The 15344-nt window shown below is 40.7% G+C and overlaps 2 protein-coding genes across 4 annotated transcripts in view; one reads left to right on the forward strand and one right to left on the reverse strand.

Annotated features, from left to right (window-relative positions):
- The window catches only part of mtx3 (metaxin 3), a 5107-nt gene extending 1742 nt beyond the window's left edge, over positions 1-3365 (reverse strand). For all 3 annotated transcript variants that reach the window (XM_039803168.1, XM_039803166.1, XM_039803167.1), the window contains exons 1-6: positions 3248-3365; positions 1808-1877; positions 1318-1394; positions 1126-1218; positions 855-1037; positions 699-775 (exon numbers count right to left, since the gene is read on the reverse strand). In XM_039803168.1, the coding sequence (XP_039659102.1) occupies positions 699-775; positions 855-1037; positions 1126-1218; positions 1318-1394; positions 1808-1877; positions 3248-3328 (581 nt within the window). In that variant the 5' untranslated portion in view covers positions 3329-3365. The remainder of the gene's footprint in view (positions 1-698; positions 776-854; positions 1038-1125; positions 1219-1317; positions 1395-1807; positions 1878-3247) is intronic.
- On the forward strand, positions 3324-15343 carry thbs4a (thrombospondin 4a). Its single transcript, XM_039803164.1, has 25 exons — positions 3324-3364; positions 4378-4527; positions 5398-5522; positions 6403-6600; positions 6763-7010; positions 7168-7270; positions 7396-7487; positions 8254-8305; positions 8417-8607; positions 8686-8823; positions 8946-9026; positions 9519-9671; positions 9824-9928; positions 10020-10127; positions 10269-10428; positions 11366-11484; positions 11875-11927; positions 12015-12099; positions 12216-12312; positions 12421-12599; positions 13828-13876; positions 14015-14211; positions 14406-14578; positions 14684-14823; positions 14911-15343. The coding sequence occupies exons 2-25, from the start codon at positions 4517-4519 to the stop codon at positions 14958-14960; spliced, it is 2907 nt and encodes a 968-aa protein (XP_039659098.1). The 5' UTR covers positions 3324-3364; positions 4378-4516; the 3' UTR covers positions 14961-15343.
- Position 15344: the final 1 nt, after the last annotated feature.

Raw genomic sequence — 15344 nt, forward strand, 5'->3', positions numbered from 1 at the left:
ATATTATATGTGTTTTATAAATCCTTGAACTACAATTCATATTTATTTCTAAATGAACACTGGAAAGCATTTTCTAAGTTTGATTCCCACTCCCTTTAATGTGATGAACATCAACAGGAAATGTGATTTTCCATACTACAGAATACTACTTTAGCTTATGTGTAGGGCTGCAACTAACAATTGTTTTCATCATAGATTAATCCAGTTTTTCAAAATCCAGGGTAATGTCTTTAAAATGTCTTGTTTTGTCAGTCCAAAACCCAAAGATATTCAGTTTAATATGCTATATACAGAGAAAAGCAGGAAATCTGCATATTTGAGTGGCTGAAAACCACATTGTTTGCCATTTCTGCATGAAAAATAACATTACATGTCATTTAGCTGATGCTTTTATCCAAAGCTACTTCCAATTAATTATTAAAATATTTGGCGATTATTTTTCTCTTGATCAACTAATCGATTAGTCTACTAATCGTGCCAGCTCTATTTTTGTGATTAATTGTATTTAAATGGCCAACTGAATATTTAATAAGAAAAACTAACGCCGCCCCTGACTCCTAACCACAAATCTTAGAAAATAAGACAATATTTCCATGCCAATTTTTCAGGCTTTTCCATCTTTTTTGTTTTCCAATAGCTTTGCACCTGCATGTGATATACATATGATATGAGCCTTCAAAAGACATTAGAGATCTTACGAGTTGCCAAAAAAGTAGTTTGCAGTTCCCAGTCTGTAGGAGAGGAGATTCAGGCACTCTTTAGCATCGCTGTAGATCTGAGGCAGACAGTGAAAGAGATTTACAGTTGTGATAAAGAGAACTTGTGACTGATGAATCAGATAAGTCAATATTTACCTTTCCCTCCACCTCTGTGATTCTGTGTAGCGGCGCCTCTCCTTTGGTTAGAAGGATACGGGAGAGGGCAGTGTTGGCATGGCGACTAGGGACGAGAAAGTTAAGAGGGAATGGCGAGCGTGAGGCAAACCATGGCCGTGTCAGATTGGCGTAGTTTTCTGCATCCACCCAGAAAGTGTGCAACTGTGGGACAAAAGGCATCACTCTAAATATTAACAGTACTCACAGATGAGTCCTTGTCAGGGAACAAGCAGAGGAGAGATGGTGTTACCAGAGCTGGAAGTAGTTTCTCTTCAAGCAGAGCGATGTATGCCATGGTGTCTGCTCCTTGTCTGGCTGTCAGTTCATAGTCTGCATTAAACCTCTGAAAAAAAGAGAAATCACAAATATTACAATAGATCTGCCTAACAGGGTCACAATGACCAGGTGATGGACAGTGAGCAGCCGCTGTGTTTAGTCTTACCCGTTTCCTCAGGAAGTTGAGAATCTGTGCTGGTTCCTGAACTGCAGAGTCTCCACATAGCAACTCTGGGACTGTGGCTGCAGGTTGAATGACAGGAAGAAGATATTACAATTCAAGACAAAGCTAACATCTGGTGTTGCATCTGCATGTATGTGTACCTGCAATTTACATGAATTCCCTCGATTTTTGGAACCCAATCGGATGCATAAAACCCATGCTTTAAATCGTTTTTTCAAACTGTTCTGGCAAATGTTTGGGTCCACAAGATTTTCATGACTGTGGCAATTATTGTGTTAGTGGTCATGTGAATTTCAGTATGCATACTATTGTAGTGTTATTTTCAAGAGCATGAAGAAAGCTCGAAATGGATTATACATATTACATGGACATATTTTCCAAACTTAAATGTACCTATATCAGTCGACCAAATGTGTAGGCTATATCAAGCAACCCCCATGTGGTCTGGACCACGTTAGAGTTTCTAACCCACCTGTTAGAGTTTTCCATGTCCAGTCTATAGGAGAAACCGTGACTTTTGCCCCAGAAAACTTGGCATATGCCTGAAAGAAAATTGATACTTGAATCCAGAAAGATGGTAAAAAGAGACAACCTTTAGTGCATTTATGATTTCAAAGTCTGTCATGAATGTTATAATACAGGACTGTAATACTTTAATCAAGGCCAAGTTTTGTATGATATCAATCTTCTAATGCTGCTGAATGCTTGCTGCAATCAAAATACCCTCAGCAGAAATTTGGCACCAACAATAAATGCAGATTTAGCACAAGGAAAACATTTACAGAAAGAGGAAAAACTAAGTAAGCAAAACCATTAAAAATGAAGACAAAAAGATGTAGGCCTAGGCCGATAACTAAATCAATTAGGGCTGCAACTAACAATTATTTTCAGTACAAAATGTCAAATAATAGTGAAAACTGGCTATCACAAATTTCTGGATTCCAAGGGGACTTCAAATGTCTTATTTTGTCCGACTAACAGCCAAACACCCAACAGATGTTCAGTTTACAGTGGTACAAAACAGAGAAAATCAGCAAATCATCACACTGGAGATGCTAGGACCTGTGGCATGAAAAAAATACCTGAAACAATAAATTGGTTATTTTCTGTCAATAGACTAATCGAATAATAATTCCAGCTCTCAAATCAGTGCTACCTTATTTGCTGCCTGATTGTTCATATTATGTAATTGTCTTATTCCTATTTTCTAAAATGTACCAATGGCAAACACAGAATTCCTGTTTTCGGGGCAACGTTAACGTTACAAGAAATAAGACCAGGACTTTCCCTTACAAACTTTGACATTTCACTTTCTTATTAGTCTATAACGTTAAATCAAGAAACCCAAAACCCATTGCACAACTTAATGCTTAAAAAGGGAGGCATGCATGCCAGAAAATTAGTCATAATTTCACCTTGTGGCAAGTGCGGTAACTGCATGGATTTACTGAGACTCTGTTACTTTTCTGACACGTGTATTACTACATCGGCCACAGCCGATAGTTAGCGAGAGAGAGAGGAATATATACAGCCGATTTAATTCAAATGGAAGCCTCAACAAGCTGACCTTGAAGGACCACATTGTTACCAATCAAAGGGACTTTTGACAGCCAGACATACACGAAGGACAGACCATGCAGTCCGCCCAGTTACGTTGCCAGTGGGCAAACATAACGTTTCAACTCAACAGGAAATATTATTTTCTCTCCTGCACATCGAGCTGAACATGAACAGATAGCTAACGTTAGCTTAACGAGCAATCTCAATCTGCAGTAGGCAAGTTAGCATGAAAGCTAATCAGAGACACACAGAGAAGACGCAAAGAATACCGGAGAAGAAACATTTCGTCTTCAAAGTACGGCTGGATATAATGCCAGTATGTATTTCTTTTACAAGCCAACGATAACATTACCAGAACTATCAGAGATTCGGTGTGGACAGAAGGCAAACCCCAGTCTCCTCCCCAGCATCTCAGCTCCATGGCAGCCGCCATGTTTTGATCCGTGCAAGGAGCTGGTGACGTCACGAGGTACCTGTCATATCCTGGTCATATCAGAGCCTTCAGAGGGGAAGAAATAAAGTAGACTACTAAGATTTGTTTTGACATGAAATAAAAATAATGTGACTTGTGATTTTTTATTCAGAATTCCGTTCTTTGGCTTATGTCATTCAACTATAATGGTTCATTCCCAGTGAAAACGAATGAACTCTTTGTCAGTTTGTGAGGATGCTACTACGATCATAAAATTGGAAAGTAATGGTGAGATAGGCTGCTTATGAAGGAATTAAGCCATTCGAGCAACAACTCATGATGCATGATGCATCTTTATGAGAGGGGGCACACAAATAGTAAACATAATGAGAAAGAATGTATTAACATAAAGCAACATGGACAAGAAAATGGACCTTGTGGTGAGACTGTTTTGCCAACCAAAGTCAAGAATGAACTCCCAATCTCAAATGTGTTACTTTTATGGGGAAATTTAGCCCCTGATTCAGAATGTATTCATAAAATGGCCAGTGTGCAGATATAGCTACACAATAGAAATGGACCCTTACATACCGGTTAATTAATAGTTAGTTCATAGATTACAGTTAGTTAATATTTAGTAAGCTGTTGGTAAATAGTTAACTTTTAGTTAGTTAGTTAACAGTTACTTAATAATTAGTAATAATAAGTTAGGAATTATAAAAAAAAAATTGACTTTATAGAAATTAACTTTTCACATGTTAAGGTCAAGGTGAATTTAAATATGCACACTTAAAAAATATGAACTTAAAATGTGAAACTTGGTTTCATATGTGAAATCACAACATTACAGATGTGAAATTAACTTTTTCACATGTAAAAGATTGCATTTCACATGTGATTTTCCGTAAGGGTTGAAAGGAACAGTGACACACGGTCAGACTTACTTTATATCAGGAATGGAAGTGGCCTTTTCATTTTTTGATTTTCATATTAAAAAAGTAAAATAGTAATTTTCCTTTTTGTGACCATTTACTTATTTCCAGCAACAGTTGCATGACGTCTGTCCACAGGCTGTTAGTCAGACTATCGAAGGCTGCCAGATGTTTGGTCGGAGACCAGACAGCCAGACACAAACGGATCCCCGGTGATAATGCTCCGAGGGATGGTAAATGTCTGTCTTTGGCCCGGACCAGCAACTGAGATGTTGAAATGTGCTTGAGGTAAAACTTTAAGACGAGTACCAGACATCGATCATGAAATGTTTCCAGGGTCCCTAGTCTAGCCCTCTTTGTCCTTCCTTTCCCACATTCTCCAACAGATGGAATTTAGAAAAGGTTGGCAGAGGTATGTAGAACAAGTTAGATTAAATTAAAATTAAACACATCTGGCATACAGTTATATAATTTAACTGGCTTTCTGGTGATGAGCTGATCAAATCCACATCTCTGACACAGGGTTATGATGTTTGTGGGAAAAAAAATGGCCAGCTGGAATCAAGTTTTCCTCCTTTAAGACTTTTTTTTATAGAGTTGGCTGACTGTGTACAGGCTGATTTAGAGTATTTTTTATGCTGTTATATTACAAATCCCTAAAAGACAGTAGACATAAAGACTCAAGGAATTAAAGCTTTATTTTGACTCTAAATAAAATAGGGTCATAAATTCATAAAAACTCACATTTAGCTCAAACAGTATAAGTAATGTATTACTCTGACAAGTCTTTTTTTGGAATAAAATGCTATGTATAATGATTTATTTATTGTTTTAAATGTTTCTAGCATGCACTATTACCACATCTTTCACACACAGGTTCAACATACAATTTATTATTTGATGGAACTATAGTAGCAAGGGGACACTCCCTCAAACTATTTAAAATAGTCCCTGCACTGTGCCACTTTCGCAACAGTAGAGTGCAAGGACACGCCCCTTTGCTTTAAAAGCTGTGCCTGTGTCCACAAAACCATCTCACCTCTACTGACATTTTGCTTAAACATCTGGATTTTTTTTTTTCCATCATTCTGTGTTAAAATTGGTGATTAATCTGTGATACTGTAATTGATCCATAAGCGTAGTTTTTTTTTTCTTCAGGAAAACAACTTCTGCTGAGGTGTCTCCCATACTGAAGCACTGGGTGATGGGTGTGTGGGCCAGAGCAGCGGCTCTGTCTCTGGTGCTGCAACAGCTGGTGCTCACTATCACAGCTCAAGGCATTAGTAAGTACTCTTCACTGTCTATGTCCTTCTGGAAAACATCATATTTGTGTCTGTAGTTCAGCACATTTTCCGGGTTATGTATTCCTAATTATCTGTTGTCTGGTCTTACAACTTCTAATTTGCAGCAAGCCTGCAAATAACAATGGGAATTTTGCTCATTTGTTTGGCTTTTTTGTAGTTAGTAGAATTTCACGTCCAGGATCAGTTTTAGATGGTAAAACAACACTGTGCCTAGAATCTACAAGCAAATGTTTCCATATAATATCCTGTCACTTCGTGTTATTCTTGAATTCAGCAAATAGCTCTGTGTGTGTGTGTGTGTGTGTGTGTGTGTGTGTGTGTGTGTGTGTGTGTGTGTGTGTGTGTGTGTGTGTGTGTGTGTGTGTGTGTGGCAGTGGGTTTGTTCCAGTGGAAAGAGTTTACTGCTGCTGCTTTCTGGAACTCTAGTCTAACACTCAATAAAAAACAGCTGGATACAAACATGAACGTGCACTTACTTAAACATATACGCATGTGTGCACACACACACACACACACACACACACACACACACACACACACACACACACACACATGTGTACACTGTCACACATAATAAAGTAGCAATTCACAGTTCACTGCGAGCCATAGCCATCAAGACACACTCAGAAAACTTTCCATTAATATTGACTAAAAAAGTAAGTCAGCACCTCTTACAGTGTACCAGATTGAGTGCTTTCAGTTGGTACGCTGAATATTCCCTAAGCTCCTTGCACACTTTTGTGAGATTGATCATGTTTCCCTCACTGTCTGTGTTAAACTGTGGCTTTTTTCTGAGCTTTTGGTACAATGTGTCTACAGCAGTATAATGCAGGTTTTTAACAATCCTCTCCTGTGTTAGTCTATGACCTGCTGGTGTCTCCAGACTGCCTGCCAGACTTGCTCCAAGGAAGCCTGAAGAACAAAGGGCGAGATGAGGCTTTCCTCCTCTCTTCCTTCAGGCTCCAGAGCAAGGCCCCCACGTCTCTGTACAGTGTCATCAACCCCAAAGACAACACCAAGTACCTGGAGCTCAGCGTGCAGGCCAAACTAAGCAAGGGTGAATTATTCCACTAACACATATAACGGTGTCTGTGACAACTACTTAAACAGACTACATTATCAGAGTTTTAACTTGTGTTCTCTTGCTGCCTATCTCTTCCTTTCTGTCCGCTCTTTTTTTTCTCCTCTGTCTTTCAATCTTGCTTCCCTCCTTCTCTAGTGACCATTCGTTTCCAGAAGACCGACGGTAGATTAGGCACAACCAGTTTCAACCACGCTTCCCTGGCAGATGGCCGAGATCACCATGTGATGCTACATGCCAGAGGTCTACAGGGCGGTCCACCTCGCCTCAACATCTATGTAGACTGCAGACTGGCACACACTTTGGATGATCTGCCGGCTGCGTTTGGTTCACTCCCCCCTGGTCCCAACAAGGTGGCCCTCAGGACCCTGCAGTCGAGTGGACAGGTGAATAAGAGGTTTACAGTTGAGAGTAATTACACATTTGACTGCAGAGATATGCTGCATAGAAACAAAAGTAGTAAAGTCCCAATATTACAGTGTAAATATGAATATTGTTTGAGTAGTGCAACAACTTAAAGGACATATGCCACATGCATTTCAGGATGAACTGACAGACTTGAAACTGGTGATAGAGGACACCATAGATAATGTGGCGACTCTGCAGGACTGCAGCGTGGATCAACGTGAATCTCTGCAGCTGCTGAGTGAGAACAGATTGCAACTGACTGTCTGACATCACCTGGCAAACACATGCAGTCTTTTAAACTGGTATACCGGTATGTTTGATGTGTATCTAATTCTCAAATTCTTATTTGCAAAATGACCTCAGGTATCCAGGGAGGCAGCACGGCACACGACCAGGCCACCATGCAGGAGCTGAAGAGCATGTTATCTGAGATGAAGCAACTGCTCAACCAGCAGGTAACGCAGTTCATGTCATCCCAGTCTTGTGTGTCTTGGGCGAGTAACTCCTGATGGAATGGGAAAACACCAAATTTTAAAATGATCGATGAGATGATTTGGATAATCAATAAAAGCACCATAGTATTTCAACATAAAGTTCTAGTCCAGTCATTTGATAATGTTGTTTACCAACGTTGTGGTTGCTTTTAAAAACCAGGTTGATGCTGAGATGAAATAAATAAAAAATAAAAAACATTTGGAATTTCCTTTTTTCTTTGGGATAAGATTGGTTTTGCAATAAAATCAGCAATTTGGTATATAAAGTGAGAATCCAGACTGTGAGGACCTGCTGGAGCTCTTTTGTTTTTTAAGACTTTATGTAACTTCAGCAACAGACAGCTGAGGAAAAGCAAAATCTACTTCAGCAGCAGATAGAAGTGGATGATTTTAGATGCTCATTTAAAGCAGAGGATTTGTTCGGAGATAAGGCATCAAACAGGGAGCCTGAGGCAATAAAATGCTTGTTATATAGTTCGGCATCTCAGACTTGTCAGACACACTGAGAGAATCCTTTATATAAGGAAACAGATCCACCAGAGCTGGCCTGAGCAGACACACTTTTAATAGATTTTCAAAACTTCTGAGTCTCATCCAGGTTTTGGTATTGAAACATAAGATTCTGATTTATCTCCAGTGATATACACTGTGAAGTAATAACACAATTACCCAATCTTACACAGTTTGTCCTGACTAACAGTCTTCACTCTGTTTCTTTCTCTTTAAGATTAAGGAGACAACCTTTCTGAGGAATACCATTACAGAGTGTCTTGCCTGTGGTAAGAAATCCCAAAACTCTGATCATTTTACATTATTTAGAGTATTTAGACACTACTGAAAAAGTGACATTTCAACCAGGTGCTTTTATATCTGTCTATGTGTGCCCACAGGTCTCGGGGGCAATCCAACCATCACAGGTCCAGCTCCAAGCCCTAGGCAGCCTCAGCCTCTGACGCAGTGCCCACCTGGCACCTGTTTCAGACAGAACATGTGCATCCCCTCAGAGTCAGGGGGTTTCCAGTGTGCCCCCTGTCCTGATGGATTTACAGGAGACGGGGTGCACTGTGACGACGTAGATGAAGTATGGATTATGTGTTTCTTGGTGTGCATGCGTCTCTGAAAGCCAGTAAAAGTAGCACTAATGTTTTGTGTGTCTTAGTGCCAGTTCAACCCATGTTACCCTGGTGTCCGGTGTGTGAACACTGCTCCTGGTTTTCGCTGTGAGAAATGCCCTGTGGGATACAGGGGACCAGAAATAAATGGAGTGGGAGTGTCCTATGCGAAGTCCCACAAACAGGTACAACAAACAGAACTGCTACACTGTACTGTATATACAACATTCTGTTTGAATTATTTGTGCCTGTTGGCAGAATACAAATCTGTTTTCTTGATATACTGACTTTGTTCTGTTCTTCCCAGGTGTGTGACGATATAGATGAGTGTCTGGGCCCGCCTGAGAATGGAGGTTGCACTGCCAACTCACACTGCTACAACACTATAGTAAGGCCACTGAAAGTGCTGTATGGTTATTCATCTGCTGCTATAACTCTGACTTGGGCTGTGCAATTAATTAAATTATGATCGCGATTCCGATTTTGGCTCCTAACAAACACAAAAACAACGTTATCGAGAAAAACGATTATTTTACACTTAGCTTAACCCTTTGCAAGTACACTCATATTTTGTCTTGTGTTCTGAAGGGGAATTCAAAAAGTGAAAAACGGGAAAAGTAGTAAGGGAAATTTCACAGTTCAAGGTGTTTTCACTGTTGATTTGTTTGAACTGTTTCACTATTTTTTTAAGTTCAATAAATGCAACATCTTTCCAAAAGTCAATGAGTAATCTAACCCTGACCAACAGTGTTTGTTTTGTCTACCTGCAGTCTAACTCAGATGATGACATTGTAGGAGATAGCTGTGATGACAACATAGACAGGTCACACTCTCCCATAGCAGAAGGCCCTGGTTTTTGACTCAGTATTGTCCTCACCAGGGCTCCTTCCGCTGCGGTGAGTGCAAAACTGGCTTCACAGGTGATCAAGTGAGAGGCTGCCATGGTACCAGGCTTTGCCCCAACGGTCAACCCAGCCCCTGCGACCCCAATGCCAATTGTGTTGTGGAGAGAGATGGCAGCATTAGCTGTGCGGTAAGAATTTAGAAGACACTGAAGTCATAATCAGCTGCATGCATGCATACCCTTGGATCATGAACGTTAGTCACTAACTGTTGGGCTGTTCCTAGTTATATCATTCACATAAAATGTCATGACATGACTTTTTCTTCTTGTGTGCGTGTAAGTGTGGCGTTGGTTGGGCAGGTAATGGCTATGTGTGTGGAAAGGACACAGATATTGACGCATATCCTGACAATAAGCTCCAGTGCAGAGACACCAACTGTGAGCAGGTACTCATTTCTACATCTCCTAACCTCTCTTGGAATTAATTCATGCTAGTGTTATAAATTAATGTTGTGTGTTTTACTGTGTTGTTTCCAGGATAACTGTGTGTTTGTGCCAAACTCTGGCCAAGAGGATGCAGACAGGGACGGGATGGGTGACTCCTGTGATGATGATGCAGACAGCGATGGCATTATTAACATAGATGTAGGTAACTTTACTCCACAGGACCAACATACAATGAACTCTCACAAATTTGGGTGGGTGCTAACATTTTTATGAACAGGATTTTAACTCTCTCACTTGAGCTTATGCACTATGCAGTAAACCTATTTTTTTCTGTTTTAGGACAACTGCTGGCTCGTTCCTAATGTGGACCAAAGGAACAGCGATAAGGATCTCCATGGCGATGCCTGTGACAACTGCAGAACAGTCGATAACCCCTTACAGAGGGATACCGATCAGGACGGGCTGGGAGATGAATGTGATGATGATATGGATGGGGACGGTAAGCGTGTTTGTTATTATGTAACAGTCAAATAATTGTTATAGTCACATAGTTTTGTGATTGCTGGACATTACTGGGTGTAATTAGAGGGGCATTTTTTGTAAATGGTCACATTGGCTGAAATGGTTGGATGGTCATTACTGTGGGAGGTGTAGTTACTGGACCATTACTGCTTTTATTGCATCAATTAGAGGTAATACATTTAAAAATACATTGTGAAACCAAGTGGCTGATAATCGCATTAAACAACGGCTGTGCAATCCTGTTTGGTGGAAAATGTGGCGATTTTTGTTGCGTTCACTGGACTGGCAGCAATTTATCTGTTCAAAACAGCCTCCTGGTCTTTTTTGTGTCTGTTTCCAATACACATCCTGTACAAGTTAGATCATTGGCTTTCAGGGAAACAAGTCAAGCCTTATTAAGCCTTACTAAAAAAAACTGTGTTAAATGTTAAAATGTTCCAACTAGAATCGTGTTTTCTCACAAACCTTCCTCACACACTTCACTTGATTGCCCTTTTAGAGCACTTCTCATTTGTTCCACAGTTTAAACTTCTTGCCTTTGTGTGTGCTTGCATGTTTACCTATATATGCTTACGCACATTGCATGTTTAGGCTCTGTTTGGTGACCCATGTCATTTTGTTAGAGCTCCAACATCTTGATCATTTGGTTATGTCTTTAACTCCAAGGCTGGATTGCTAAGCGCTTGGTCATGTCCGTTCCGTCTCTAAAAGCATTTTTCCACGGTAAGCCTCAGCCAGGCATTGAAGGCCACTGGAAACTATTTCACCTTCGTCTTCCACAAACACTGCCATCTGGTGATCTATTTGACAGACCTTGTCTGTAGGCTGCGTTCTGTCATGCTTTTTTGATTTTCCTGCCAACACTTTTACGCATGACGCAGAAATAAAAGTGCTGAGTTTATGTTCGTTTGAAGGTTTGAAGAATATTCTTGACAACTGCCAGCGAGTCCCCAATGTAGACCAGAAAGACGGAGACAACGATGGGGTGGGAGATGCCTGTGACAGCTGTCCAGACATGGCCAATCCTAACCAGGTAACAAACCAAACAATAACCTGAAGAAGATGAATCTGCTGCCATAACTCTGACTAGGGCTGTGCAATTAATTTAATTATGATCGCGATTTCGATTTTGGCTCCTAACGATCACAAAAATAATGTTATTGAGAAAAACGATGATTTTACACTTAGCTTAACCATTTGCAATTACACTCATATTTTGTCTTGTGTTCTGAAGGAGAATTCAAAAAGGTGAAAAGTGAAAAACGGGAAAAGTAGTAAGGGAAATTTCACAGTTCAAGGTGTTTTCACTGTTGATTTGTTGGAACTGTTTCACTTTTTTTTAAGTTCAATAAATGCAACATCTTTCCAAAAGTCAATGAGTAATCTAACTCTGACCAACAGTGTTTGTTTTGTCTACCTGCAGTCTGACTCAGATGATGACCTTGTAGGAGATAGCTGTGATGACAACATAGACAGGTAGAGCCCACTTTCATGACCTGTGGCATGAATGTGTATAAAGATGTAAAACGTTTTGTTTTACCTGCTCTACCTCCTCTTTGTCAGTGATGGCGACGGACACCAGAACACAAAAGACAACTGTCCCACAATCATCAACTCCTCTCAGTTGGACACTGACAAGGATGGAATGGTCTTCATACTTTATTTTATTTAATGCATCATATTTAATTAATTCTTCTCACGTATGCTGAGCTACAGATGGCTCTGTGTTTACACTACACCAAATGTGCTATTTTATCTTGATAGGGAGATGAATGTGACGACGACGACGATAACGACGGAATACTGGACGATGATGACAACTGCAGACTAGTTCCCAACCCAGACCAAAAGGACACAGATAGTTAGTATCACTTCACGTTTGTCCCTTGGTGCTTACATGCATGTGTACGTTGTACAGTGAGTATTTGTTCCTGCTGTGTTGTCCCTGAGCTGTGTCCTTGTAATTCAGATAACAGAGTTGGAGACGCATGCGAAGGAGATTTTGACAAAGACAACGTCATCGACATAATCGACCACTGTCCAGAGAATGCTGAGGTCACCCTGACCGACTTCAGAGCCTATCAGACCGTAGTGCTGGATCCAGAGGGGGACTCTCAGATTGACCCCAACTGGGTGGTCCTCAATCAGGTAAACAATAGCCAGAGTTCAAACCCCTTCTCTAGCTAACCTCTGTTACTGTATTACAGTAGTCTATATGGACAAAGTTTCATTTCCGGGATTGTTCAAGTGCCGGCGGAAATTCCGCTGGTTGTCCCTCATTTCGTCCAGATGTCCGTTACCTTCCGCTTTCTTTGTGTTGGCATTTTAAACTCCGGTGGATTTATGAGGACTATGGTTAACTGCTCCTCAGGTCACTGCAGGGTAAATCGAGACAGCTAGCTAGACTATCTGTCCAATCTGAGTTTTCTGTTGCACGACTAAAACAACTTTTGAACATACACGTTTTGCAGTAGGCCTGTATGATTAATCATCGCGATCTAAATTCGCCCCTGTTCGCGATTTAATTTTTAAATGACTTAACTGATTAAATGATTTTTTATGTATTTTTTGGGCCATTTTCGGCCTTTATTTTGATAGGACAGCTGAAGACAGCAGTTAAAGAGTGTGCTAAGAAATCATTCTGTTTTTGATACTGTACTTAAATTGGCAATTGACAAACTCCATTTCTCTAGAGACTGAAGCTGTAGCTGCAGCATGTTGGTTGACATGTTTTAATTATGTAAAGACATGTTCAAGGAGTTCAGATAGAGCCTGTATCAGGGCCATATTTAGTTCAATGTGTTATATGTCACTATTTTTGGTAGCCTACTGTACTTAAATGGTCAGTATGTACTTTATTTTCTTTATTCATTGAAGCCTCTATGTTTACAGGCTTGTGGTGATGCGCTATAGGTGCCAAAATAAATCTGTTTGGTACTGCCAATTTGTTTTGTTTTGTCATGGTTCATGTGTGCAATAAACATTACACTTCGTGAGAATCGTGCAGGCCTATTTTGCAGCGGCACCGGGGCTCCGTCCGGTGCTTAGCGCTGCCCAAGACAATTGTGATTGGTTTAAAGAAATGCCAATAAACCAGAGCACATTTTTTTCCTCCGTAGCACTGTGGAGGAAGGTCTGGCGATGCAAGACTAGTATTACAGTTTCTTTTTCAAGTCTTTGAATAAAGTTCATACCTTGTCCGTCCATATTCTATACAAAATGAGGATAGTACTGTACTGGATAGTAAAATTTGATCACCTGTTCATTTTAATGCGAGATAAAACTACAATTATTATGTTAGTATTCATCAACAACATATCTAATGAGTCCCGTAATACTAGAAATAAAGTGAAGCTACTCTCTCTTGTCCTGACAGGGCATGGAGATAGTTCAGACGATGAACTCTGACCCTGGCCTTGCTGTAGGTAAGCACAGAGTACCTTCATACTGCCTGATCCCCATCCGTTTTAACAATAGAATATTTTCCATCTTCTTCAATGTGTTTTTTGTCAGCCTGTTCCCTAATAGGTTGTGAATTTCTTCTTAACTGTCCACATCTGTAGGCTACAAAGCGTTCAGTGGGGTTGACTTTGAGGGAACATTCCACGTGAACACAATGACGGACGATGACTATGCCGGCTTCATCTTCGGATACCAGGACTCCTCCTCCTTCTACGTGGTGATGTGGAAACAGACAGAACAAACCTACTGGCAGGCTGCACCCTTCAGAGCCGTCGCTGAGCCGGGAATACAACTCAAGGTAAATGGCTGCATTGATATACACACTCACGCCGATGACGGCAAGCTACCGTGCAAGTTGCATGCCTGACCATCAGGAGCAATTTGGGGATAGATGTCTTGCCCAAGGACAGGTGGGCAGAAGCCATAGCTGGGGGAAGTGTATTTACTCTCATTGTGTTATTTTCCCTCTCTTATGCTATCTGGCATCACTAGGTTGTGAAGTCAAAGACAGGTCCGGGTGAGTATCTGAGGAACTCCCTCTGGCACACAGGACACACCCCTGATCAGGTCCGTCTCCTGTGGAAAGACCCGAGGAACGTTGGCTGGAAGGACAAGGTGTCCTACCGCTGGTTCCTCCAGCACAGACCACAGGTTGGATACATCAGGTACAAACACCAGGACACACACCAACGCTCAACAGACACACTCATACTGTGTGAACTGACTGAACTTAGACTGAACACACACACATCACCTTGTGTGTGAACCAGGGCTCGCTTCTTTGAGGGTCCAAAGCTGGTGGCGGATACAGAGGTGATCATTGACACCAGTATGAGAGGCGGGAGACTGGGCGTGTTCTGCTTCTCTCAGGAAAATATCATCTGGTCCAATCTGAAGTACCGTTGCAACGGTGAGTGTCTGTAAGTTAAAGGCAGTCCAGTCAGCTACATAAACTTAAGTATGCCTATGAGTTTCTTTTTCTTCCTCATCCCCATAGACACTATTCCTGCTGACTACGAGGATCACCATGCCCAGAACACAGAGTGAAGCCAGAGGAGGGAAGTGATCCACCAAGGAAACAACTTGAGCCCTGCTGAAAACATGTATGTAAGGAGTAGAGCTGCAGATGAGAACAAAGAGGAAGAGGACATGAGTTAGAGAAAGAAAGATGAATGTAAGAGGGAACATGATCGACAGTTTTGGTGATGGTATTTTAACTTTGTCATTCAAATGAGAGGATTGGGCATTATACACTTTAATTATGTGTAACTGAAGCCAGTACATTTTTGTATAAATCAGCAGGTTCTGTGTACGTTTATGCAATATCTCAAATGCAATAATCAGCATTTTAGGAATACTGTTAAATATGCAATCATGTTTTGGAATATGTTGCAAGTACAATAAAATTCTGAGCATTTAAGAAAATAAAAG

Source organism: Perca fluviatilis, chromosome 6 (assembly GCF_010015445.1).
Source record: "Perca fluviatilis chromosome 6, GENO_Pfluv_1.0, whole genome shotgun sequence".
NCBI classification, from domain to species: Eukaryota; Metazoa; Chordata; class Actinopteri; order Perciformes; family Percidae; genus Perca; species Perca fluviatilis.